Source organism: Cricetulus griseus, chromosome 3 (genome assembly GCF_003668045.3).
Source record: "Cricetulus griseus strain 17A/GY chromosome 3, alternate assembly CriGri-PICRH-1.0, whole genome shotgun sequence".
Classification (NCBI taxonomy): Eukaryota; Metazoa; Chordata; class Mammalia; order Rodentia; family Cricetidae; genus Cricetulus; species Cricetulus griseus.
The window spans coordinates 32,898,971-32,925,169 of record NC_048596.1 but is presented as its reverse complement, the minus strand read 5'-3'; the positions used below and the strand labels follow the sequence as shown (position 1 = coordinate 32,925,169).

Sequence of the window (26,199 nt, the reverse complement as noted above, 5' to 3'; positions counted from 1 at the left end):
TACAATTCAGCGATGTATAAAGTTTCTCTTGGATACAAATAAACTTTTCTAGGGTAACCCAACTCAAAAGGGGACATACTCCCATTGCCTCACTGTTGTAAACAAGATGAAATGATTCTCTGTCCAATGCTGAGGTCTCCCTTTAACCAACACTGTAAAGTCAGAGGAACCCTTTCTTCTGTAGCAATAAAAAGTTAAATAGCTTTTGAGGTGGGGCCAGGTCTTGTGAGTTTCCGGCACAGAGAGCCATTTTCACTCAACACTGGGAAAGAAACTCCTCCCAAAACGGAGCTCTATGATGCCTGGGAACTGTGCCTGTCTGGTTCATACCACCAATGGGAACGCAAAATAAATGCTTCCCTCAGATTCATGCACAACAGTAGGTCTGAGTGTGTGTCTGGTGGGGTGTATGGGGGGGCAAAGAGAATGGGGATGCTGAAAATCAGCAGTGTTTAGAATGAGGTAAATATGCCTCACAGTTACTTTATAGGAGGCTGACTGGAAAAGATACTGGTTGAAAATTACAACCCTTGGTCCTGGTTCATAGTCCAATACTTTCTAGGTAGTTAACCTTGAGGGGAAAAAATGTCCCATGAGCTGCTCCTGCATTCTAAAATGAAAATAGACACTCCTACCACCTTCTGTCACTCAGAGGACTCTTGTGAGAAAGTGGTGATTGTGTGTCTGTCACTGGGCTGTGAACAAATAAATGGAGGGTGTTACAATCTTGGGCAGATCAAAGCTTCCCCAAAGTCTGTCTCAGACCATGAACACCTTTTACTTACTCTCCGGTCCAAAGCAAAGGCCCCAGTAAAGCCACTGTCAAGTAATTCTCTTCCGTCACGAGCAGAGTGGGATTTTCATTGCTCAGTATAAGCCGTGTAAAGTTGCTCTCACATGTCAGTGGATCCAGCTCTAACTGTTAGAAGCTCAGTCTCAGAAGCAGTCTTACCTGGAATCTACTGTGTGGCACAAGCTAGCTGAAGAATCACTTAAGTTAGGAATTATTGCTACAAGTTTAATAAATGTAACTACTAGTAATTATGCCTACTATTTTTCTGATTATGATCCAGAACGCTGATTGTTTTTAAATTGTTTACACAGGGCTGATACTTAAAAAAAAGGTTTAATTTTGCAAGCAGTGTTAGCCTTGACACAGTGGTAGATTGCAAGCTCTGTTTAGCTTTTCTCAGTAAAGCTGGATCATACTGGAACAAGAACCCTTTACAACTAACAAACCATTATCCAGGGTCATGGGCACAAAAGTGGAGCCTCCCCATAAGCCACTCAGGAAGGAAGCTTGAACTGTCACCTTCACACCCAGAACCAAGAGGCAGGGCGGTCACAGATACATACAGTAAACTTATAAAAATTGGACACCCCTAAGTTCTGTACATTTAAGGTAAATACGATTTCCCCATGCATATTCAAAAGCTGGTAAGAACTGTTGTCGTCTAGGGATATAACGCTGGCTTTCAAATATTGTACTATGTATGCCCTGTAAGCACCCCCTAGAAACAAATTCTAGGACTGAGGATGTGCTTCAGTGGTAAAGTACATCCCTGGTACACACACAGTCATGAGTTCAATCCCCCAGCAGGAGGGAGGGAGGAGGGAGGAGGGAGGGAGGGAGGAGAGGAGGGAGGGAGGGAAGGAAGGATGATAGATAATTCTAGACATGGTCATTGTTCTAGGACAGGGAACCAAGCCTCCATTGACATCTGTACTTCCTACTTCTACAAAAAGGAAACTGCTCTGTCAAAAAATTACTTAACATAGTTTACAATGTGTTCTTGCCACAATCCTGGAAGGATAAACGATTATTTCTTGTAGGCTAGTCCTCAGATGTTGTAGTGGTCATGGCCAAGGTCTTTAATGAGGCTGAGGAAGTGAGAGGGGATATCATGTCTCAGCCATGGCAGCTTGTTTTTTTTAAACCACATATTTTATGTTTCAGGCACTGGCTGAGATCTCGAAGTCTGTAACTATCTCTACAAGAGTAAGTTTCTCGGATTCAATCTCCCCTGACACGGTGCTTTCAACTAGAGGCAACACCTCCCACCAGCATAAAGGTTTTAACGTGACTTCTGTGGCAAAGGGTTTCCCAGTGAACAGACACAAGGGATGCAGCTAAACAGTGCCCAATGCCCAAGAGATTCCATCACCAACAAAAATTAACCAGTCTAAACACTCAAAACATCAGTTGTCCTAAACTTATGATGCCCGGACCCACCTAGTAGGGTAGAGAACCTTAACAAAAAATATTAAAAGTCAGTACCCACAAAGACCTAAACTCCCTAGTCTATTAAAGTCTGCCTGCATGTCACCATTCTAAAGCAATGAATACCCTTTCCTTCACAGTCCCCTATGGAAAACAGTGCTCTTAAACACTTCTGCAACCTCAATTCTCCAAGCTAGCCTCTCAAGATCTGTATGTGGAGAGAAAAGGCAAGGGAATGAATTGGTGCTGAGAAGGTAGAGGGAGATGGGAGACAACACAAGGGGAAAATAAATATAAAAGAGAAAAACAAGAGCCTTAGCTCCTCTTTGGATGCAGACATGACATAACAGTCAAGCAAAAGAAGTATCCAGTTGGAGCCAGCTACATTTATTGCCATACACAAGCACATCATAAACTCTTGAAAAGCTCAAATGTAAGGTCTTGCTCTCTCTGCGTCACATTCTACAAAAAACAAATCCAACACATAGCACACGAAAGGGTTTTTATTAAGCTGTGTCCATAGGGAGAATAAACAAAATTAGGTGATCTTAAAATTAATATAATTTCCTCAGGTCCAAGGACTCACTTTGAAAAGCAACATAAAAACCCTTCCTTAATATTTAGACCCTGACCCTGACATCAGTCTGTCAGACAGTCCTACGAATGGCCACTCCACATGGGCCCTCTACGCCCTCTCTAAGGACAAATCAGTAAGGCAACTGAAAACACCCATTCTAGAACAAGGTAGCATAAAAACACAGAGATGAATTTATTTAAATGCATCACCCTGGGATTTGACTCTTGGGAAGACATAAAACAACCTACTGTTCTAAATGCCCTCAACATACACTGTTCCGGATCCCCTGCCATCCTGATGACAACATGAAATACTACTACTGTTCCTCAGTAGGATTACACAGCCTACACTAAAGGAACTAAGCTATATGCCCTCCAATTCCAAGAGCTTCCGACCATGATGAACCGCTTCTCTTAGCGAATGTGCACCCCTTGCTTTGTTTGGCTCCCAGTCTAGAAGCACAAAAGCAGATATTTCCATGGGAGGCTAACTTAGAAAAGCCTCTTCATTCCAGTATCTTTCCCCTTCATTGACCCCTCAAAATCCTCCTAGATGCATTCGGGAACAAGGTGGGGTTAGGGAACACAACAGTACTGGGCAAAGTAAATGCAAGGTATGTGGTGAAGAGGAATTCCCTCCTCCTATCACTCATCTCCCCTTTCACAGGCTGCTACAGAAACCAGAATAGAGACAAATGTTGCTGTCACTCTGCTCCTTAATTCCATGAAGCAGTCCATCCAGTCTTCTAAATGCTATCTACACACAGGTGAGTCCCACCTCGTATCAGTCAAGACTTCCTATAATATAATGTACAGACTTCCCATCTGAGTGGCTAACAGACTTCTTAGAGAGCCCCAAATCCAACTCTGCAACCTTCACAAGTCTACCACAACTCCCCCCATTTCAGCTAAAGGGACACAGAAGCTAAAGCTGGGGTGTGGGGTCACGTCTGATTGTCTCCAGCTTACATAGACTATGCCCAACCCTTGGAAAGTTCTGTCATATCTAGCCATAGGTTCAATTTCTACTGTTAGACATAAGATGAGCAGACAGAAGGCTAGTGCAATGACCCCACTCCTGGAAGTTTATTCTCCCCATCTTTATTCTCATATCTCTATCTACTCTTGACACAGCACTCAAAGATTTCAGCACAAATCAGATCCTATTCAAAGCCAACCTTACAAGGGGCTGCAAGGTCCTAAACGATTCAGTCCTCAAAGTTCCCCTTACACCATCTTCTCCGTCCTTTGTTCACTTCATTCAAGGCATTCTTTCCATGCATCTACTACACACAAGCCAAACCCCCTCACCCCCCCCACACACACACAACTGGGATTTTGTTCTTTTGGATATCTAAGTTGTTTACTCCCTTCGTCCTTCAGAGTGTAAGTTCATGGAAGACAGAGAGTCTGGCGGGGATATATCCTGCAGGTTCTACTACCCCCACTACCTGCCAAGGAAGGGACTGGAAAGAATTGCTTGCTCGGTACAGCAGTCACACGAGTAGAGTGGAGGCAATCAGCAAAGACCCTTTATTCCCTTTTGCATCTAAGAATCATTTTTTAAGACCACAGAGAGCATACATACCTATAATGAGATGAACAACTCTGCATTACATAAACAAGATATTTAAATATCTAAAATATTTTAAGTGAAGCAAATATGCAAGTAATCTCTGATATTTCTACATTACAGCAGTTTTCTTTTTTGTTTCTTTTCTGCTTTTGAATTGTATATCATACTCGTTTTCTGACAAGTGGAGGAGGAAACAAAACAAAGCAGTTTAGTGGTGGTCAGTAGAATGTTTTGTTGTTTAAGAAATGCATGAATTCTGGATTTAAGAGTTTGAAACTGTGCCCCATGACAGACACCTTCAATTAAGCCTATTCTAATCTCTGCTAAGCGAGAATCCAAATTCAAAATTTCACTTGCAGGCACAGCTGTTTGACGAATACAGCAGGAGCCGATCAAGCCCATCAAGACACTTGGCGGCATCATTCCTTTGGGACACAATGGGCTTTTTTTTTTTTTTTTTTTTTTTTGGCAATCCCTATTACTCACTGATGGTAATTAGCAAGGCAATCTTTGGAGGAAATATACAATCAGGCAACTAGCAATGCCTTTGATGGAACTCCTTGAAAATAAATCATTGACACTACAAATGGTCACTATGTACTCTTAATTCAGAACTAAATTGCCCATTGATTCACCAAGATCTGTGTTCTTGACCCCCATGGTCTAGAAATCCGTTTTTTCTTAACTTCTGAATTCAAGGAAAGTGGGGGTGGCACAGTTGTTGATTTTGATTTACCACCTCAATAGAGTAAGCAATTAGAGTGATTTCTCCATTATTTGCTCAGATTGTACAGTGCCTTCCTTGACTGGTTCCATCATAAAGACCCCATTCTGTGGACACAGCACAAAATCAGGGTCACCATCTAAATGCAACCTTCCAGGAACATACAATAGAACAGGATCAGGCTGACCCAGACAGCCAGAGAAGCTGCAGTTCTCACCAGCAGCGGGTCAGTCAGTATACAAGGCTGCTGTGGGAAATGCTTGCTAGAGGGAGGAAATAAACTCGGACTTTGCCCCAGAACACAAATGCTGGCCACCTCCATTTCAGATGCAGCTACTGGCTTTCAGAAATAGGGCTTGCCTTGCTGTTGCACTTTTACAAGGACTGAATCCAGCACACCTCCTACCAAACCCTTAGACAAGTTTCAACAAGTACGGCTGAATCACTTGAGATGGGCCAAAAGGTCAGGGCCTGAAACTTTGTCAGCACGGTTATCTAAAGCCACTGGAAAGCACTCCATGCATCAAGAGAGCAGGAAGGCTTTCTACCACACAAAAGCGCGTTGTTTCTGCATACATGACGCCTCTTAATTAGAATCAATGATTTTTTTTTTATTGTCGCTGCCGATAAGCTTGTTTGCCTAGCTGCATTTTCCTAAAACACTTTAAACGTTTCTGAGAAGGGTGAATGTCAGCTGAACCCTGAGATAGGCCTTGAACCAGGGCTGTGGTTTTGCATGGTGTTTACAATTTGTCATCCGTAGGGATAATTTTGCAAGTTTAAACACACTAAAGGACATATTATAAAGAGTCAGGCAATTTCGTTTTGTTTGAATATATTTATGGAAATGGACCAAAAGTGTCCAAAGAGGTACCTTGTCATTCTTTCCTTGAGTGTGTGCCAGTTCATGACCAAAAGCAAGCATTCAGAGAACAGAAGAACATTTATGACCACACTGTGTGTACCAAATATGCTACTTTATGAACAGATGGGAAACACTGTGCTGCAGGGTCTTAGTGAAGTGGCCGTCACACCCAAATTTCCTTGCACAATGGTGACTGTCTTGGTGATTCATCTGTGACCTTGCCCTCAATAATGACCAGATACCCCTGAAGAGTGAGTGCCTGTGGGATAGGAAAACACTACACAGCCTCATGGCTTAGAAGATGATGAGCCACATAGAATTATGCACCCAGAACATGTAATTTGGACAAGGTGGGGGAAACTGAGTAGTGCATTTGAGATAAGGAGAGTTCCCCAGCAGTACTGATTGTATGCCAATGGAATCTCTGGGAAGCAAAATGGAGGGTGGGGCAGGGTGGTAGAGGTTGGGCTGGGGAAAACTTAGCAAATTGAAAAGCAAACTTTCGAAAACTTTCAAGGCTAGCATTAATGAGAGAAAAAAATCCTTTAAAAACAGACTAAACCAAAAGAGTGTGATTAGATGTGGTCAACACTCACAGGAAGCTCAGACATCAAGAGTAAAATGACTGAGATGCCCCTTCTCTTCAAGAAATTATGAAAGGCATTCAGAGAACAGAGGGAATGAGGGAGGACTTCGGGCTCCATTGACTGATTGATACCTTACGCTGCATTCAACAATACTTCCAGGTTTTCTCTTGAGTCCACAGAGAGACTCCCAGTTGTTTTGGGCCATGTAACTGAGTTCTGCCCAATGATATGGAGGAAGAAATGCACCACTTTGAAAGGCAGTGGCTTAAAATCATTAACTTCTCTCTCACACTAGGCTCAGGTTGCTTGCCCCTATCCTGAGGGACACTGGGACTTCAAAAATCTAACTGTATTGCAGCTTGGAAGAGAAATAAACTTTTACTACACCCAGCCAAAGATCTGATCATCAAGATCATCTTAATATATTTTACAATACTCCCCTCTTACCTTTTGCCTTTTCAAATCCCTCTCAACCACCACCCCCTTACCTAGCCCGAGCTAGCTTCAAACTTGCCATCCTCCTGCTACAGTCCACTAGCATTGCAGACACGTCCATCACAATGCACAGCCCTCATCTCACTCTTAAGGTGGTTTCAGAGATTGTCAAAAACTGGCCAGTTCACTTTCATAGCCTACCCAGGAGGTGAAAGGAACAAACTCCTCTTTCCAAAAGGTCGAGTCAAAATATTTGACTCATTTTTAATACTTTACTATGGAAAACTTCAAGTATTTACACAAGTAGAAACAACAGACTAATGAATCTCAATGTATTTACCAACTAAGCCTCACATGCTTTGTGTGTGTATATATAATTATTAATTATTGTGTCTATTAATTATTAAGCTATGGTAGGTCCTAAAGGTGACCAGTAAATGGGTATGTAGTAGAAGGAAAAGAGCCTAAAGAAGAGTCTAAAGAACCACAGGTTATTTTTGAGACCCACTGTGAGGACTAAATTCTCCTAACATGTTGCTCATAGCCCAGTCATTTTCATTCCCCTCCACGTCCCTGAAGGACTTTTTGGTTGAGGGGAGAGGCTTAGTATGTCCTTCCTTCCTTGTCAAAACTCAGTTCCCTCTGGGAAGGCCAACACACTGTTGTATGCATACAGTAATGCATACAGTAAATGGCTGTTGTATGCATGGGTTTATCTTTCCACTGACCCCAAAGCAAACCTCAACTGTGTGCCAAGGACAAACAGGGTGTGTGGGAAAGGGGCCCTTCAAGCAGCATGGAGCCTCAGAGGGAGCCACCAAAGGTGAAATGGGAACACATTTCTACTTTAGTTTTGTTTTTTGGTTTTTTTGTTTTTGTTTTTGTTTTTGTTTTTGTTTTTTTGATGGCTGAGTCCTCCATTTCCCATTCTCTTCAACTCCACTCAACCCCAGGTCTATTTTCCTGACTGAGGAAGTATCCCTGAAGCTTCTCCTAACAAGGTGTACACTAGAAACTGACTGGGAATGGAATGAAGAGGGAGTGGCCAAGCAGAACACAGCATAACTGAGTTTCCTCTCAAAGGGCACGCTCAGAAGTCTGGGTACCCAGTGAAATGCCATCAAACATTCTGAAGCACAGCAACTGTTCTAAAATGATCAGCTTGAGAAGCTGCCTTGTAACTTTTAAGAGTAAGGATCCAGGACCAATCATGTGACCCACACAAAGAGCTCCTAAGGCCTCTGGGATGATCTGGCCTTGGGCAACCCAACCAAGTAGAAAACTGCAGCCCAGGAAAAATGTAGCTCCAGGAACACATGGACAGCGCCTTCTCATGGGCCACTGCAATCTACAGAGGGCTGTGGTCTGCAGTGGTCCAATGGCCAGATAGACTCACTGGGAAAAGAGAGCCATATTGAGAATAATTGATTTAAGTTTTTTTTTTTTTTTTTTTTTTTTTTTTTTTTTTTGCTTTCCACTAAACATTTTAAGCTTTTAGCTCTGTTCCCTATTAATTAGTGTGATCTGGGAAAAAAAAAAAAAAACATCTAAAATGAACCTCAGCAGTAGAGGGAAAAGTTTAAAAGTGGCTGACAAGCTCAGCATAATAAGCGCCAGGCCACAGCTTTGTCTAACAGTACTTGAGTCTCTTTACAGATTATTAAAGGAAATATTTAACTAAAGGAGAGCTACTCATGCACAGGGTAATGTACACGGCCTCTGTCCACATGTTAATCATTTCACATAATTGATCAAACAGTCTTGGTCTCCTTCTCTAGCCTTGCCCAGGTTTTTAATTGTTTATCTTTCAAGTCCACAACAGAAAAGCTTTCGCTTGTTCCCACTCACGTGGCTCCCTAGCAGCTCACATGGCAAAGAAAACAAACTGTGTATCACCAACAGATACACTGTGTGTATACGGAGGTGGTGTGCTTGAACACATGTTGGAGTGCATGTGGAGGCCAGAGGTACACATCAGATGTCTCTCGTATTTTTGAGACAGGGTCAAGATCACTGAATCTAGAGCTCACGGTGAGCCACAGGGACCCGTCTCCCTAGTACTGAGACAAGAGAAGTACACCACTATACCAAGGATTTTATGTGAGTTCTGGGTATCTCAACTTAGCTCCTCAATTGGTGTAGAAAATGTTTTGTCAGCCCATAGGTACACTGTAATAAAAAATTGATCTGTAAGCCTAAGAGATGATGGAAATGGATAGCCAATAGTTCATTTCACATACATTACAACAGTGTGGCTTCCTCAGTAAAGACAGTGCCTAAGGGCTTTGTTTTTATTAACTAGATTTCCATTTATGCTAAATAGGTTTGTAACTGATCAAATTTGAGTAAGGTCCCTGTTGAACAGTAGAAGTCCTTTGGGTGTGGTCCTTACAGCCCCCCATTCCACTCCTACCTAGTGTTTAGAACTATCAAATTTTTAGGGATCATTTCTTGTAATGGGGCATTGTGTTCTCTCTACTTAAATGGCCTCCTTCCTTTCTTTACAAGATACTGGCTCTGCTTTGAAGATGCTGACATCCCTTGAGAAGGCAGTCCAGTCCCTGCATACAGAGCAGAAGGCACCCTCTGCTTCCTGCAGAAACAGTTTCACAGGCTTGTATCACAGCCACTGCTTCGAATTTGAAATACATTCATTGGTCATCTCTGAACCATGAATTCCTCAAGATTTGTCAAGTTTCCAGGGCAGAATATAGTTCATCATTTGCATTTAGTGATCAGATGAGTAAAAGAACTCTCATGGAGTCTACACGTCAGTGCACATGCTATGTGAGCAGGGTTTCTGTGCCCTGATTTACAGTAATATCCTAATGAAATAGGATGGAGACGTCGTTGTTTGGAGCACTGTGGATAATCTACTCAGCACATTTCTCAGATCAATCATCTTGAAAATGGCCTTAAGGTTCTCCTAAACAATTAGCCATTCTCCCTACTGAAGAGCATGTCGATGGCCCAAGAAAATCAATATAAACACTGTGCTACCCAATAAGGATGGGCAGGCTTTACTCAACTTTCTCATCCAAGTAACTGTGTAAATAATAACAGCTATTTAGACTCCACACTATTCACACAGGATATGGCCACCTGGCTGCCCACCGTTGGGTAAATGTGAAATCAGGCATGTCCTGCCCAGGTTCTAAGTCTGCCAGACACACATCCACTATCCAAGGTTAATACATTCATTGTCTTATGATGGTCTAGAAGCTCAATAATGACTGCAAGAAATATTAACTACCTAGAAAAAAAAAAAAACTCTTTTCCAAGTCATTTGTTCTAGAATTTGAAGGAAATACCTTTGAGAGATCAGAGAATCAGACTCCCTTTTCCTCAAAAAAAAAAAAAAAAAAAGTTTGTTCATTTATTCTACAGGATCAAATTCTATCTGGACTCAAAGATGTCAACATGACCACTCAAAGAAGGGATAATTAAGAAATACTCCAAAGGTCACTAAAGACCTTCCTAATAAATTGCCAAATGAATTTTCCACACTGTTGAAGTCTGAAAGAGCTAAGAAAATACATCTGTAAAACTATACACAAACAAACCCAAAAGCTTTGATATATACTCCCTTAATCTAATCATTTGTGGAAAGATTTACTTAATTCTAATTTTTAAAAAAAATGTTATTTAGGGGCATAAAATTAGAGATGAACCACAAAACAAATGTGAACTAAAAGAAACATTAACCATCAAGTAGTTAATGATTTTGCCTAATGAGGACTAATCCTCAAATATTAACCTCTTAGAGACACTCTCATTATCTAGTATTTTTCATTAATCCTAAAATCATAGAATAAAGAAACATAAACCATGATTTTCTTCAAAACATTTGCTGAAAATCTGTTATGAATTTATTTTCAGGGCAAAGTTCAAGAAAGCCTAGTTCCCCAGGTACAGTGGATTAAATGCTTTCTGCGGAGAAATCGAATTAAACCACTACCAAATGGCAGGTTTCCAACCTTGGAATGTGAAATATGATTTGACAGAGGCCATACAGATGGTGGTCACTTCCCCCTCTGATGGTAACTTCAGTGGTTTCCCTGTTCCCTCATCTTAGGGGTTGCAGTTTGTGGTGATATATATATATATATATATATATATATATATATATATATATATATATGTTGAACATGCATCTACATAGATAAATCTGCTTGTACCTCTCTCATGTAAAAATGACTGGAAAAAGTCTTGAAATTTGATTTCAATGTTTGAAATCATTGAGTTTGCATCTAATATTTGACAGACTGATGCCTTGTGGGATATGACTTGGAAGTTGCAGTCTCTCTGATCTTTACCAGATGTTTTACTGGTGGTATTTCAGCCTCAAGAGACAAAGAGGATATTAATGTTAATTTTATTTATTTAATCATATCAGGATGATTTTATAAAAAGGGAAAATTGGGTCTTTTTTTAAACATACCAACTCTTCAGAAATGTTTTGAAGATAGATTTGTTTTTTTGTGTGTTTTTTGGTGTGTGTGTGTGTGTGTGTTTTGGGGGGGCAAGGAAAGGAGAGTCTGTATTTGGACAGAATCAACTCTCTCTTCCTTTTAAAAATGGGAACTATATGATTGCTTTCTAAGTGTCACTGTTAACTCAAAGGGCCAAGAAGATGGCAATGCTATGCCTGCAGCTCAGGCCAAGTCCCATGTCAATATTTAACTTATAGTACAGATGGACACACATTTACTTCTACTGCCCTGGGTCACCCCATTCCTTCCCCTCTTATCTCTGTGGTTTTTTTTCTAAGAAAGATGAGTCTACCCTGGTCATGATCAGATAACAATGAAAATGAGAATATACTGGATCCTAACACAGCCCCTCCATGCTTGAACTCAGTGGCATGAGCTCAAGGTCAGAACTTAGAAACTTGATGGACACCCATTAGAACCACCTACAGGAACCTCACCCAGACCCATCACATCCAGACTCTCTGGTGCAGACCAGGGACCAGGGCTCTGAAAAGCACTCCAGTTGAGTTCAATGTCAGGAAAGTTAGAGACACTGCCCAGGAGGCCTTCAACGGGGAGCAGCCAAACAATAACCTTGGAAAAATCAATTTTCCTCAGCTTTGTTCTCATCTGAAAAACGTTATGTGGAAGGAAGTTGAAATGTATACTAATCGGTTTCCTACTGTATTGGGATAAAAATATAAAGATGTAGAACATCTCAAGTTGAAATGAAAGGGTTCCTAAGAAGCCCCTGCAACACCTGTACCATCGCCACCAAGCCAGACAGAAGTGAGAGCTTTTCCATACTTTAGTTCCCTATCTCAGAAAGACAAGAAGCAAAATCCCCACATCCTATTTCTTCCTATTTCTTTCCCCTCCTGAAATATTCACTACCCTAAGATTACTGGTTACCCTGCCCATAGGATTGTTTAACCACATAATTGTTTAATCTACAGATCCTTATAATTCTTCTGCAGGCTTCAATGTACATAAATTGTATTACACTGCATTTTGCACATACCATGTTACTCAACTTTATTTTGTGACAGTTACCATGTGGAGTGTATTTCACAAATCTTCAACTCTTTCATAGTATTTCATAGGAATAAACCATAGCCAATTGGTTTACCTTGTCTGTGGACAGTCGAGTTAATTATACTTTTATAGTTAAACAAAACCCACAAATGTAATGTGTGTGTCATTGCAGGTTTCCATGCTGCCATGTGGAGGAGTCTTCAGGAGAAACACCTAGACCTGGCTTGGTTGGAAAAGCACATTTCATCCTGAGTATGCACTTTCCAACTTTACACCAATTTACTTTTTCTAGAAAAATTAACATACATACACACATCCCATTCTCCACACCCTTATCAATACTTGGTACTATGAAAATTTACACATTGATGCCAACATAAAGGTTCTTGTCTATAATAATTATAGTTAATATTTTCCTAAGGTCTCTTCTGGTCTTATAATCCGTGATAATCGCATTGATGCCAAATCCTATCAAAAATAAAGGCTGCGGAGGGGGGAAAGTTTACAACAGATTTACTTTTCCTCAAAAAATATCTTGCATGGCCAAAGCTGGCCCATGACCCATACATCAGGCCATAAAAGAGGAATGGGGACATTGCCCCAGTTCTGTATTTATTTTCTTGTGCTCATAATCCAATGTTACTTAAAAAGCAAACTGCCCAATATACAAGCCAAAGCAAATACATTGGATTTTGCCAGGGAAAATGCCTGTGGAGAAATGAGTCAATTCATACAAAATTCAAAACTGTCTTTGGTCAGTGACATTTTCATGAAAATTTGTGGGTGGGTAAAAGTTTTGCAAAACTCTTTTTTGCTATTGGATTAAATTCATCCAGGAAAAATAAGCAAAGTGTAAGTGGCAACCCACATCGCCCCTAATTCCCTTCTGAACACTCCTTAACCTCCCAGCACAAATGCTTTCAATTGTGCAGGAAAATGGGCCAGGTGGTTCTGATCCTAAACAGAACCCTGGGTCCTGCTCATGGGACAGGCTGTTTCTCAGCATAAACACTCATGGACCAAGCTTCTCATGTCATTCAGAAAGCACTTCAAAACCTCCCCAGGAAACACCCCTGGACACTGTCCATCCCTCAGCTGAACAGCAAAGATACCTCCATAGGGTGATAGCATTTGCCACATTCTTTTGGAACCACCACTATGGGAGCCTTAAGGAATGACTGTATGATTTAATACACTTTATGTTACCCTCTTAGCAACATAGAAATGGTCTGGGGAAAAGAAAACAAAAAGAGACAAACTCCATGTCTCCAAGACTTGTTCTTGGAATTGAAATCAGGCATCTCATCATCTCAGGGAGGCTCGGGAATGCTCAACAGTCAGCAACTCAAGATTTGCCAAAGACAGAGCTGTTTTAAAAGCAAGATGGCAGAAAGAGAATAGTGGGCACCTAGAAACTAGTTTAAAGACATGCATGGAAGGACTTGGGTGCCTTAAAACTTTGCCACATCTTGTTTCTGACTCATAAGAGATGTTTCTCTGCCTACAGACGCCTTTGCTTTTCAAAACTTTGCCATTGTCTCTGCCGGACTTTAAGGACAGACTCCATAGAGCCTGTCAGAATGTAATCTGGTGAAGGGTAGGGCTGCTTAGCCGAGAAGGGACCCATCCTTTTCTTCCAGAAACAGAACCAAACAATGAAGTCAACATCTTCCCCTGGCTGTGCCACCAAGAATCCTCAGTGATCTGTACCCCAGGTTCCGGTTAGTCTGCAAAGTCACAATGAGAAATGATAGACAGGATGCATTCTCCCATGGAGCAAAGGGAACTTGGCATGTGGAGAGGACTGCACCTCAGCCTCTTACTGTAAAGCAGGCCTCAGTCCCGACACACCCTCCTTTTACCATAACTTCCAGTTTTTTGTGTTGCTTGTAGTCATGGTCACCAAACACATGGGGTCACCATTCCCTTTCTTGGTTCAAAAATCCCAGCAAGTGAGAATGATGACGAAGTCCAAAGATCATATATAGAAGAGTAATAGAAGTCAGATATACATTAAATGAATATAGACTGGCCTTAGAATTTAAACTACTCCTCGGTTTGGTAGCCTCCACCACAACCTGAAGAGCACCTTTCCAAAAGAGCATGGTTATTTTAGCTGGCATGGATCTAGCCATGTTGTCTGCAGGCCCACATATCAAGCACATGACATGCAGCAACATAACAGAAAACAGAAGATTCATGATGTGTAAGCTTATACGAAAATGGTTGTCTTCCTATTAAAAGCATACCCTCTCCACAGTGGAGTTATAGCATCAGTTACTCCTAAGAAACTTTTCTTTGTCTGACTTTATTTGAACCACAGCATGCGAGCCATCTGTGATTCTAGTTTTGATAAACTAGAGTTTTGCAAAAGTACCACCTATTAATGAGGAGAGGGCTGATTAGGAGAACAGAATGACCTCATCTGCCCATCCTGAATGGAGCAGTGAGCAGCAGTGCAAGTCTGCACACACTCACCTCTCAGCTATTCTTCCTCTCAACTCTTTCTATTTTTAATATTCATCATGCACGTTAGCAAAAGCCAACTCTGCAAAGTTGTGTGACTTTGAAAACTCTGGGACCAGAGGCAAAAATGGGGAAATCCTTTTGCATAAAAATAAATGTTGCAATGCAAAAAAAGTATTTTTTGATAATTCAAACTTTCATGTTTATTTCAGTAAAACCCAATCCAGTAAACTATTTTCAGCCAGGATTAGTCAGAACTAAAAGGTTGGACTGTTTTCCTTTGGAGACTGGATGTCTTTCCTGTTTGCAACAGGCTCCTGTGTTCCAAACAGAGTAAATGGAATTGCCTTCAATCGCTTGTCTCATTCTGGCATTTTTAACACAGAACCCTACTGACAGAGTACGTACGGCTTGGCCTCTTGGAATGTAATTATTCTTTTCACTCATGGAACCTGGCATGCTCACAATGCATCAGCTTCAGGTTTTCCTTAAGAAAAAAATCACAACATGGGGTATAATGTAATGACAAGAAATGCAATTTCATTCCACCAGAAAGCCTTAAAGCTCTTTCAAAAATACCTACAGCATGGTGGAAAGTGCTTCTAACTCTTTCATTCCTGCTATCACCTGTATGAGATGCTTTTGCATGAATCCGGGTCTGGCCAATCTACAGTCGAACATAAACACAGTCCAGATGCTATATATCACATACAGAAAGAGATTACTCTGGTTGGAAGGTCACCATTCAAACAAGTTCATTTTCCAACTGGTTTATACTCTTTGCTCGATCGCTGATCTCTGGAACTCTCAATAGTAAGGGAATACACAGAATTCTCAGTTCCAACTCGGAAGAACTATTCCTGTCCATCTAGACTAATAGAAAACATATGTTCTTCTTTTTTGCAAAGAGTTCAGTGAGCCATCTCAGATTGTGCAAAGCTATCTCTGTGATCCCTGGGGTGAAGTCCTGCTTGTAAGCCCTGAGGGTTTCTGTGAGGTGTGAAACTGTTGTGAAAGCATTTAGGAATCATATTATTCAAAAACAGTCAATCTTGCCAAGAAACAGAATCAGAGTTCCAGGATCCATGTTGAGAAAAAGAGAGGCAGGACAGACAGAAGACCCGTGTGCTTCAACACCAAAGGCACACAGCCCACTGTCATTGTGCTTTTCCGTAAAATCCTCTTTCCTCAAAATTAGGTGAGATCCCATGCGACCCTGTTTCTGTGGTAGCCCCTGATGTTTCCTTGCTCAAAATCATTAATGAGTTTCACAATTCTGAAAGGTACCATGTGCTGGTATGAAGGTGCATGCTGCAACAATGTCAGCAGGCAAGTTCTTAAACGAATTCCTTTCTTAAATGTCAAAATCATTCTTCTCGAACCCCAAATCTCAACTACATTTTTGGAGGGAAAAAAACTGAGCATTTTCTTTGGTAAAGCACAAAAGCTTGCTTGTGGCACAGCACATGGTCCTATGCCTTTGAACATCCACATAGTCAAGAGAACACTGAGCCTGTGTGCCACCCAAATTTTCCCAGACAACAGTAAGGTGTACTGGCCTCCACTACCATTGTGGCCTGGAGCCTGAGCTAGAAGTGAGAGAAACCCGCGGCAGCCAGTTATCAAAGAAACTTTCCCCTGGTCCCAGCTAGATGGAGAGGCAAGCCACCTTACAGGTAACTTTCACCACCACACATCCAAATTCCATAATAGTAGAAACTGTTTCCTGTGTTTGGTAAAATGCATGCATGCAATCAAGCTGGGCCTCCAAGAAAGCCGGCGCAGTGCTTTAGAAACCCCAAGTCACTCACCGTACACTTGTTGGGCTTCTCCCCCGAGTGGACCCTCATGTGGATCAGCAGTTTATAGCGGGCGTTGAAGGGCTTGTACCTTCTGGGGCAGCCAGTCCAGAAGCAGGTGAAGTCTTCCCCTTTGCGCTGGTCTATGTGGACCTTCTCGATGTGCCTCACCAGTTCCTCCTGCTGGTCATACAGGGCACTGCAGTCTATCCAACGACAGCAGTGCTTTCCCCCTGAGTCCTCCATCTCCCCATCCTCATCCAGGCCCGGCTGGGCCAGGGCCAGTGGCTGCGTGTGAGGCAGGAGCTCTGGGTGATGAAGGTGTGGGTGGGCATGGTATGGGGGTGGGGGGCCCTGAGGCGCGGGAAGAGGAGGAAGAGGTGGCGCGGAGGGCAGGTCCAAGGCACCGCCTGGGAACTCCTCCAGGCGCTCGGTTTTGAGCATATTGGCTGACTGGCCTTCCTGGCCTGGTAGGCCCGGCTGCAGCACCATGTTGTTTACAGGTCCAGACTGCAGGCCACCATGCTCCAGCTGCTGCATGCGCTCGTACTCCAGTGTATCATCCTCGACATAGCCTGGCAGTGCCTGTCCTCCACTGGCCAACAGCATGCCTTTCTGCCCAGTGGACACTGCACAAGACTGGGGGATGCAGCTGCCGCGAACACCCAGGAAATGCCCATAGACCTCTGACTGTGGGGACATGTTGGCAGGGGAGGCTCTTGATCCGTTGATGTAGGCAACCAAGGATGTGGGCGAGGTGCGGATGATCGTGTTGAAGTCAATCCCAATGCCATCAGACAGTGGGGACAAGGACAGTGCTCTCTTCTTGGAGCGGGCAGAGTGGGACCTGGATGCTGAGTGCCGAGGGCTAGGGTAAGGAGAGTGGCTATTTTCCATGCCAAAAAGGTAGGGTGGCAACGAGTTAGCGATGCTGTTGCTGGACCCTGGCGTGCCAGGAGGCAAGCTAAGGAGGTCCCCTAGGTCCATGCCATTCTGAGAGCCGTGGTTGGATGAAAGTGAAGGGAAAGTCCTGTAGCTCTGAGACCACTCTTGCTTCACACTTAAGGCGGATTGACTCTCTGTCAGACTCAAAGTCGTGGATACCAAAGACTCTTGCAAAATAAGGGATCTGGAGCAGTAGCCAAAGAGAAGGGGGAAGAAAAAAGAAAAACAGACATTTCAGAGAGCTGTGGATTGCTTAAGAGCTAAGAGAACACTGGCCTGGCAATCTCTTAAGAATTTCCCCCGTTACATTCTTCACTTAGACTGTGACAAAATCCAGGGCTTCTAGTTCCAGGTAAATAATATTTTACCAAGACAAACAATAAAAGCTAATGCTTACTAGAACAATGAAAGAGCTATTGTTATAAATAACTCTAGCACTTTAATGAGAATTAATAGACCTCACTTATTTCAAAGTATCTCCTTTTATATAGAAGGGGGAATTGGGGACTGGGAAAAAGTTATAGGTCCTTGTCTTGGCAAACCAAATGAGTATGTGTTAAGCACCTACTGTGTACCCCATGTCAAGGTAGGCGTTCAGGTTATACAATTCTGAACAATACTAGATTTCAGTTAAAAATCTACCTGGGAAGATAACATATAAGCCCATGATTTTTTTAAAGTAAATCTCCAAGTTAAATGCTAGAGACTTAATAATAATTTTACAATTTAGTGTCAATGATATTATCACATTAGACATTTTTAAATAGCAATTTACAATGCCAAGTAAGTACTCATTCATTTCAAATGACCCTAGAAAATTTGTGAAAATGTAAAGCACACCGACAGAAGGCATACCTTGGTGATAAAGTGCATACTTAGCACGCTGGAGGCACAGAGTTCACCCTTTGTTACACACAAAAAAATAGCCCTCAATAGAACAAAGCTACTATGCATAAAGAAGTAACAAACTGAAAAGCTGCATTTGGAATCATGCATCAGGCCATGTGGGGTTTAACCACACTTGTTAGATAGGTTTCCCATGAGCTCTTGTCCTTGAATCTGAGCAGCGCAAGGCCAAGAACAGGTCATTCACTTGCAGTGGTTCATTTTTATAACAATTCCTTCCCTGTCCTTACCATTTACAAAAAAAATGCTAAATATGTCACAATTCATTGTCTGCATATTAAAGTGGTTCATAATGATAACTCTATCTCCTTGAAAATCCATTTTGCTTTCCAGGGACATTATTGCCTTAAAAACAATTTAAAAAGAGAAAAGCTATATCCCTTGGACAAAACATTCATCCCCCAGAAGGTCAACATGTAGACAAAGAGAAAAGGTATGAGATTCCCACTCAGATGAAGCAACTGGCTTTCTAGATTCTTCTATTTAAATAAATTAATCACCAATAATTCTCATGAAAAATGTGTGACTTCCCTACATGAACACACTTACTGTCTCTGGTTGTTAAATATCAACCTGTTGCAAAGGAAGCAAAGGAAGAGAGAAGCATCATTTCACCTGTTCACTAATCCGAAAAAAATGGAAACCAGGAATACTGTTTCTGCCAAGCCTTGGATACTGTCAAGAAAACATCTCCGCTCTGGAAAAGCACAGTGTTAGGTGATAACACTGCAATCGACCTGAAGTTGCCATTGGGTGCGGTAATGTTTACCAATGACAAACACAGCAGGAACCTATGTCCAACTGCCCTTGACATAGATTTGCTTCTTGCTTCACATCCTTACATTGGGACTAAAGTCCTCCCGAAAGCTCCAAAGTGGTCTCTGAACTGTTTGGGTTTTAATTCCCCATGGACACTTCTCGGTTATTTTCCAAGCACACTTATAACACGTGGCTCTTGCTGCAGAGCTCAGCAGAAGGCTCCTGGTGACTGGATGTCAAGAGCCTTTTGACCCCTATCCTCCGTGAGAGTCAGGAATTACATTAGACACAAGCTACATCATCAGACATGCTGTATATGAAGCAGAGACTGCTTTTCACAAGGCCAAGAAACTATGGGATGTCAGCACACTGACAGGGCTCCATGGCTGAATGGGTGTCTGTTCCCAGGAGGTAGCCATTTTAGAACATCTCAGACTTTTAAGCAGTGACTAACAGCCAGAGTAGCTCATTCAATTGTATGCACATTGCTGATAAAGCTACATCATTTGGCTCAATGGCAGAATAGAGAAACATGTTCATTTTTGCAATAATGAAAGGCAAATCTCATTTCTTTTAAAAACTACGCTGAACATGGCTTAATGTATAGCACAGTATATCCTTGTGCAGACATACTGCTTAACGTCTCAGTATCTGTTTTCCAAGGCAGTTGTCAAATCTTTTTCAGATAGCAAACTGAATAGTCTACTTAAAAACAAAGGCACGAACAGAGAGCTAGCTCACACTCCTCCCTCCCCCTAATGCCTAATAGGAACAAAACTTCCAACAAATGGCAGTCACTATCCATGTCTCTCAACGGTGCACTTTAGGAGACCTAATCATTCAAAGTCATAGCCCATGAAATCTATCTCCTTGTAAGGCAGCTCTGTCATCTGCACCACACTGTAATGCATCTCTGAGGACCGTGCTCATAAATGTCAGGGCCTTTCCATCGGAAACGATGCTGTTTATCTCCCTGGTACCTACCAGAGTGTTAAATACAAACAAAGTACTAAAATGCCTGTTGATCAAGAGAGTAAGTACAGAAGGAAGGGCCCAGCCTGGTGATGCAAGTCTGGAATCCAATCCTAGGATTCAGGAGGCTGAGGCTAGAAGAATGTGACTTGAGGCCAACACAGACTACATAGCAAGATGCTATCTGTCTCAAAGAACAGAATCAATACCTAAAAATAATCACAACAGCTGATGAGCCATTACTGACAAAGCTTATAGAGCACTTTTATAAATTAACTTATTGAATACATGGTATGAGATAAATCAGACTCTTAAGATATTTTTATAAAAAGAAAATAACGAAAAATCTGTGACCTCAACGAAGTGATGGAAGTCTGAATGACGGTAAGTGACTGGCAGAAAACTAGCCGACTCTCATTTCTTCACAATGTACCCCAGTGTGGTCCACAATGCTCTGCTTGACTGAAAGACTTAGTAAAAAAACAGGCTTAAAATCACACTAGCTAGGACAGCAACACAAATTATTTTTTCTGTGACAGTAGGCTAAACGAATGTGAAGGCTGCCAAGGATTCTAGCCTGTAACCCCTGCTGCTACACACACCAGGCCTGTGGAAGAGAAAGTGACAAAGAACTCAGAAAGCTGTGTCACCACACTGAGAGCAATCTCCATTTCCATATGTTCATCTGAACCTAACGACATTATTTCTGGTGACTGGTTTATTTGGAACTGTATGTGAAAGGCAAGATGATGAATCTAAAACCAAATAAAAGCAAAGTGAAAAACTCAGAAGCCATTAGTAAAAAATGTACTCTCTAGAAGCCATAAGAGCTATGATGACCAAGTTGAGCTGTTCTGTTCTAAAGCTTAAAAGAAGTTTGAACTTAAAGGTCATATGGAATTCCTCAGACCGATGCTCACGGGGAAAAACACATGTACATATAGGAAGTGTGTACGTAACTAAATCTATAGGAGTATAGTATATAATATATGTGCCACAAACCCACAGATCCTAGGAAAGACCAGCCCTAGACTATCTGGAAATTGTCATCTATGTACCCCAGGAAATCTTCCAAAAGAGTGAGCATGGCTTATGAACACAGAACAGCTTTAGAAGACATCAGAGAGCACAGGGAGCCTAGAGTATATTCCAGGTCCTTTTCCTGGCCTTCTCTGACCTTTGTGAACATACCTCAAACAAAAAAGGCAATTACCACCAAGAATTCCAGTTTAGAATATGGAAATAAGAGTATTTAAATCTAGACTGACGTCACTATGTGGTGGCTGACCTTGTAATGACAAGCTGCAAAACTGACACTGGGCAAATCAAATAGGCTTTCTATGCCTTGAAACCACCACATTTTCAACAGGGATGGCGTTTGCTAGGATTGTGAATATTCAATCCTAAATTCAAATTCACAAGGCATGTGGACACACTAGGCAAGCTAGGTATCTACAAAGCCCATACAAACAGCATCCCATCTCCTTTACTGGTTAGCTAAGCTAGGCTGAGATACTAAACAACTAAACAGCATCCCATCTCCTTTACTGGTTAGCTATGCTAGGCTGAGATACTAAACAACTGTATGAAGTAGCACATCTACCTTGTAAATAAGAGACATATGTGCAATGGCCTTTACAGCAGGATGCGGATGACACCAAAACTGACAGTGTCTCCTGACTCCTCAGCAGAATACAGTATTTGTCTAGCACTGTGATTGCCTAATGAGAAATGACTGGGAATTTCATCACAGCAAATACACAGCACCAAAACAGGATTCCCATCACTGGATTAAACTAAGCACAAGTAAAAGGTAGAGCGTGTTCTCTTAGAAGAATGCCCCAGAAAAAAATTACATTCAAATCAAGTAAAAAAAAAAGAGAAAGAAATATAGTTGGCAAATCTCTGAAAACTGTTCAATATTATCAATAATGAAATATCAATTAAGATAATTACACAATTATTATCTCAAACTAATAAGTTGTATAGATAAAATTAAATATATGATCATGTCTGAGACCACTGCCGAGTTCCTATGTGGATTGGTCTTCTCTGCCATGTAACCTAAAAATGCCTGTCATTAGCATCACAGATGCTATTAATGGCTGTTTAAACCAACAACTCCTGATTATTTGTTCTGTCACTAGAGACATGAAATAACAAATTTATAGGCTAATCCAATAAAGCATTATTTGTAATACTAAAATAAGAGACAGAGCTACATTGTAAGCTATTAAGGGAAGAAAATATGCAATCGTCCTACCCTATGGTGATGCCTATGAACAATGATCAGCATGGCAAGGCTCCCTATAGGTATAATAGTGGCACTAATAACTAGGTGGTAACCAACAGCTATCTAATTGAACTGAAGTCCTGTTCAACAGGAAGGAAATCATATCTTGTGCTGTAAACCTAGTCAAGAACACATGCCTAGTGCGGTCACAGACTCAGAGGAGAACATAACAAAGCCACTTTCCTAAACCAGTGTAATTCCTAACTTCATTCTAAACACCTATCCTTATATCCACAGGAATGGGCAGCTTTTACTCCTCATCAAAGAGGCTTCATTTCACAGCAGATGGAGACCCTTATAGACTACCACTGCTAGTCTAAAAGCAGAGAACGACCTACTACGGTGTGTCCAGTTGCCATTGACATCTATAACTTAACCCTTACACCATCAAAGAAGAGCAGATGAAAGACTGCACCAGACAGAAACAATGTGTCTTCTAGAGATGGCAAGGAAGTTACCCTCATGAAATCTCAACAACATGGCTACTTAAACAAGACCTAATCAATGGTAACCCCAGTTGACATGGGGGAAATTTCACAGGGCCACCATCCTAAATGAAGAGATACATGTAAGAAAAGACTGCTATGAGAGGGAGAATTAGTCTCTCCCAGGGATGAAACCCCTAAATCGCTACCCAATGCCAAGTGGTCAGACCTAAAGAATACCCATAAAAGCAACACTAAAGGGATTCAGCAGGTTGCATTTACTATTTATTTTCATATATGAATGCAACAATAATAATTAAAGAGTAAGAAGCCATGAATTTGAAAGAAGGGAGTTGGAGGGAGGACAGGGAAGAGGGAAATGATATAATTATCATTTTTTAAATCATAAAAAAGAACTGAAGTCCTAATAATAAAGGACTGGTAAGAATTGGTTTTATTTCTGTCGTTTCTTCATAAAATGGCATTTGGGGTGGGAGGAAACTGATATGAAGGCTAAAGAAGATGTCTATTAATAGTCTATTAATAGTCAATTTGATGACCAGGAAAGCCAGTACCTGTAGAGCATGTGTTCCCTTGGATTTGAAGGGTGTTTATAAAGTTTCCACTCACAGTAATCTCAGGGTGATGGGATTCATGGTGATCACATTTATTGCCTAAGACTTTTCTACAGTTTCCCTTTTTCTACAGCACATAGCAATTATACAACCATAGGTAAACAATCACCTTTGCAGATTTTCAAAGGGCAAACATATCTAAGACTGAATGGTTCATGGCCTCTCTGGTCCCATCTACCTATGGAAGACCTGACGCATGAAATGCTCAGCCGGTTCACCCACTAGCCACTCTTTAGTGCTAGACTGCAATGCACTGCTCTTTCTCAAGATTTTATTCCCCAGATGGAACACACAAACCAATGTAATGACCACATAAAATGCGCAACCTTTCCAAACTGCTATAAGTGGGTTCCATCCTTCACTTCACCAACCCATTTCTCAACTCCCATGTCTTTGCCCATCCAAGGTGGGGGGGAGAACATTCTCAGAGAAAGGCTCACAGAATACACAGTCAAAATACTTGTCAGTGCATCGTCAAGATGTTGTCTTTTAAGAATATATTATGCTAAGGAACCAGATATGCCAGGAAATACTGAGATAATGACCCCTCTGGCCGAACCATGAAACAGACTGCAGAAGACACCTGGCTTGAGCGGCCTGAGTTCTGCCTACTGTCGTCTATTTCTCCATTAATTATGACTGCCTTCCAGGCATGGGATGGACTTGCCACAGACAGGAAGCTGAAGGCTTCCAGTGACACCCACCAATGATCAGAGTTAATTTTACATGCAGCACTCAGCAAGGCTGAGGAGTCCCTTGAGGCATAATCATCAATGGGAAACTGACAGCAGCTTCCCATCACTAAAGTCTCAGGTAGAAAACAAGTTTTCACCTTAAAAAAAAAAAGAAAGAAAGAAAACCAGAATAAATAAGTGATCTGGGAGCCATGACTTCAGAGTCTCAACTGGAGGCTGAAAGGAGGCCCAGAAAATAAATGAGCAGAAGGAAGGGAAAAGGAGAAACAGAGTCTCAGGACCACAAGGCACCTTAGTGGTCACAGCCCACACAGAAGGATGCAGACAATAGCTCCTTTGCAAGAGCTATCACCTCAGAACTGATACTCACAGGAAAAACTTCTGCACTGTTTTTTTCCAAGAAAATAACCTCTAAAAGATAAAACAATAATCTTCAAAAGAAATATACATTAAACGCTATACCCTAGTTCACTTTTATTTAGCCAACCCCGCTCACCCACACACACACACATCAACCCTGAGGAAAATAAAATTTTGTCTGGAGAGGAGTGTTTTCTTTTCAATTTAACTCTTCCAAATGAAAAAGACACAAGGTATCACTGCACTTATACTGCCACAGGCTTACATAATTACAAAATTATGTCTTCCCAAACACATTATGATTCATGACTTCCATCTCTATTCTTTCTACTATTTCCCTAAACTGTTGTACTACCCACACAGTAGGTACTCAATACATGCTTGAGTAGATGAGTGCACAGGTTGAGTTAGCAGCCTGACAGTTTGCAAACCAGCCCTGAGACACTGCAATACACACCCAGAAAACCTGACAGGTGTATAGAGCATCTTGTTGGCCACATATGCCTTGCTTTATAGGGAAATGATAACTTTACAAACCAGGCTTTGGTTCCAGAGACTCAAATCTCACGTGACCAGACAATAGCCATCACAGCATCCGTCCTGATTAAGAGTTTAAGAATGGTACTCGGCAGGGCAGTGGTGGCGCACGCCTTTAATCCCAGCACTCGGGAGGCAGAGGCAGGCGGATCTCTGTGAGTTCGAGACCAGCCTGGTCTACAAGAGCTAGTTCCATGACAGCCTCCAAAGCCACAGAGAAACCCTGTCTCGAAAACCAAAAAAAAAAAAAAAAAAAAAAAAAAGAATGGTACTCACTTTTCAGACACATTCTCCTACAAAGCTGAAACTGGAAGAGCTGCTTCAGCAGAGTGAGTGAACATGAACAGTGAGTGTGTGAGTCAGTGTGTGTGTGAGCAAGTACATTCATGTTCAGGAAAAGCGGGGACAACACTCATGGGGTATGAGTATACCATAAGGAAAGGGGGGGGAGGTAAAAAAAACGTAAGTTGAGACCTGGAATCTGAAGGAGGTCTATTCAGGTTGGCTGCATTCACTGCCCTCGGTAAGCTAGGACTGATCTGCTTGCATGCTGTGGAGACCTGGCTTGCTGGAGGTGAAATGGGTCCCAGTCGCTGAACCATCATGGGACTGCTGGTGACCACTAGATTGTTGCAGCTGCCTTTTCCAATGGACTTGCACTGAGGCCCAAAGCCAAGAGCCCCTAAAAACAAATGAATCAGGTTAGCTTTCACGTCCCTTACATCAGCAATCAATTCATACACAGGTGCACATTTACATCGGGGCTCATATCTAGAAAGTCCTTGGACCTTCTCAGTTCAGTAAATTTTTTCATGTTGCCTAGGCTGCCCTCCAACTTACTGTGTAGTCAAAGATAGCCTTGAGTCCCTGTTCTTCCTGCCTCCCACTTCCCAAGTGCTGGTGTTACAAGAATATC

At 41.8% G+C, this 26,199-nt stretch overlaps 1 protein-coding gene across 4 annotated transcripts in view; it reads right to left on the bottom strand.

Annotated features, from left to right (window-relative positions):
• The window catches only part of Glis3 (GLIS family zinc finger 3), a 426,885-nt gene that overhangs the window by 259,262 nt on the left and 141,424 nt on the right, over nucleotides 1-26,199 (bottom strand). For 3 of the 4 annotated variants that reach the window (XM_027406458.2, XM_027406457.2, XM_027406459.2), the window contains 2 exons: nucleotides 25,758-25,965; nucleotides 16,769-17,885 (listed from right to left, as the gene is read on the bottom strand). In XM_027406458.2, coding sequence (XP_027262259.1) covers nucleotides 16,769-17,885; nucleotides 25,758-25,965 — 1,325 coding nt within the window. The remainder of the gene's footprint in view (nucleotides 1-16,768; nucleotides 17,886-25,757; nucleotides 25,966-26,199) is intronic. The other variant, XM_027406462.2, reaches the window with a different exon arrangement.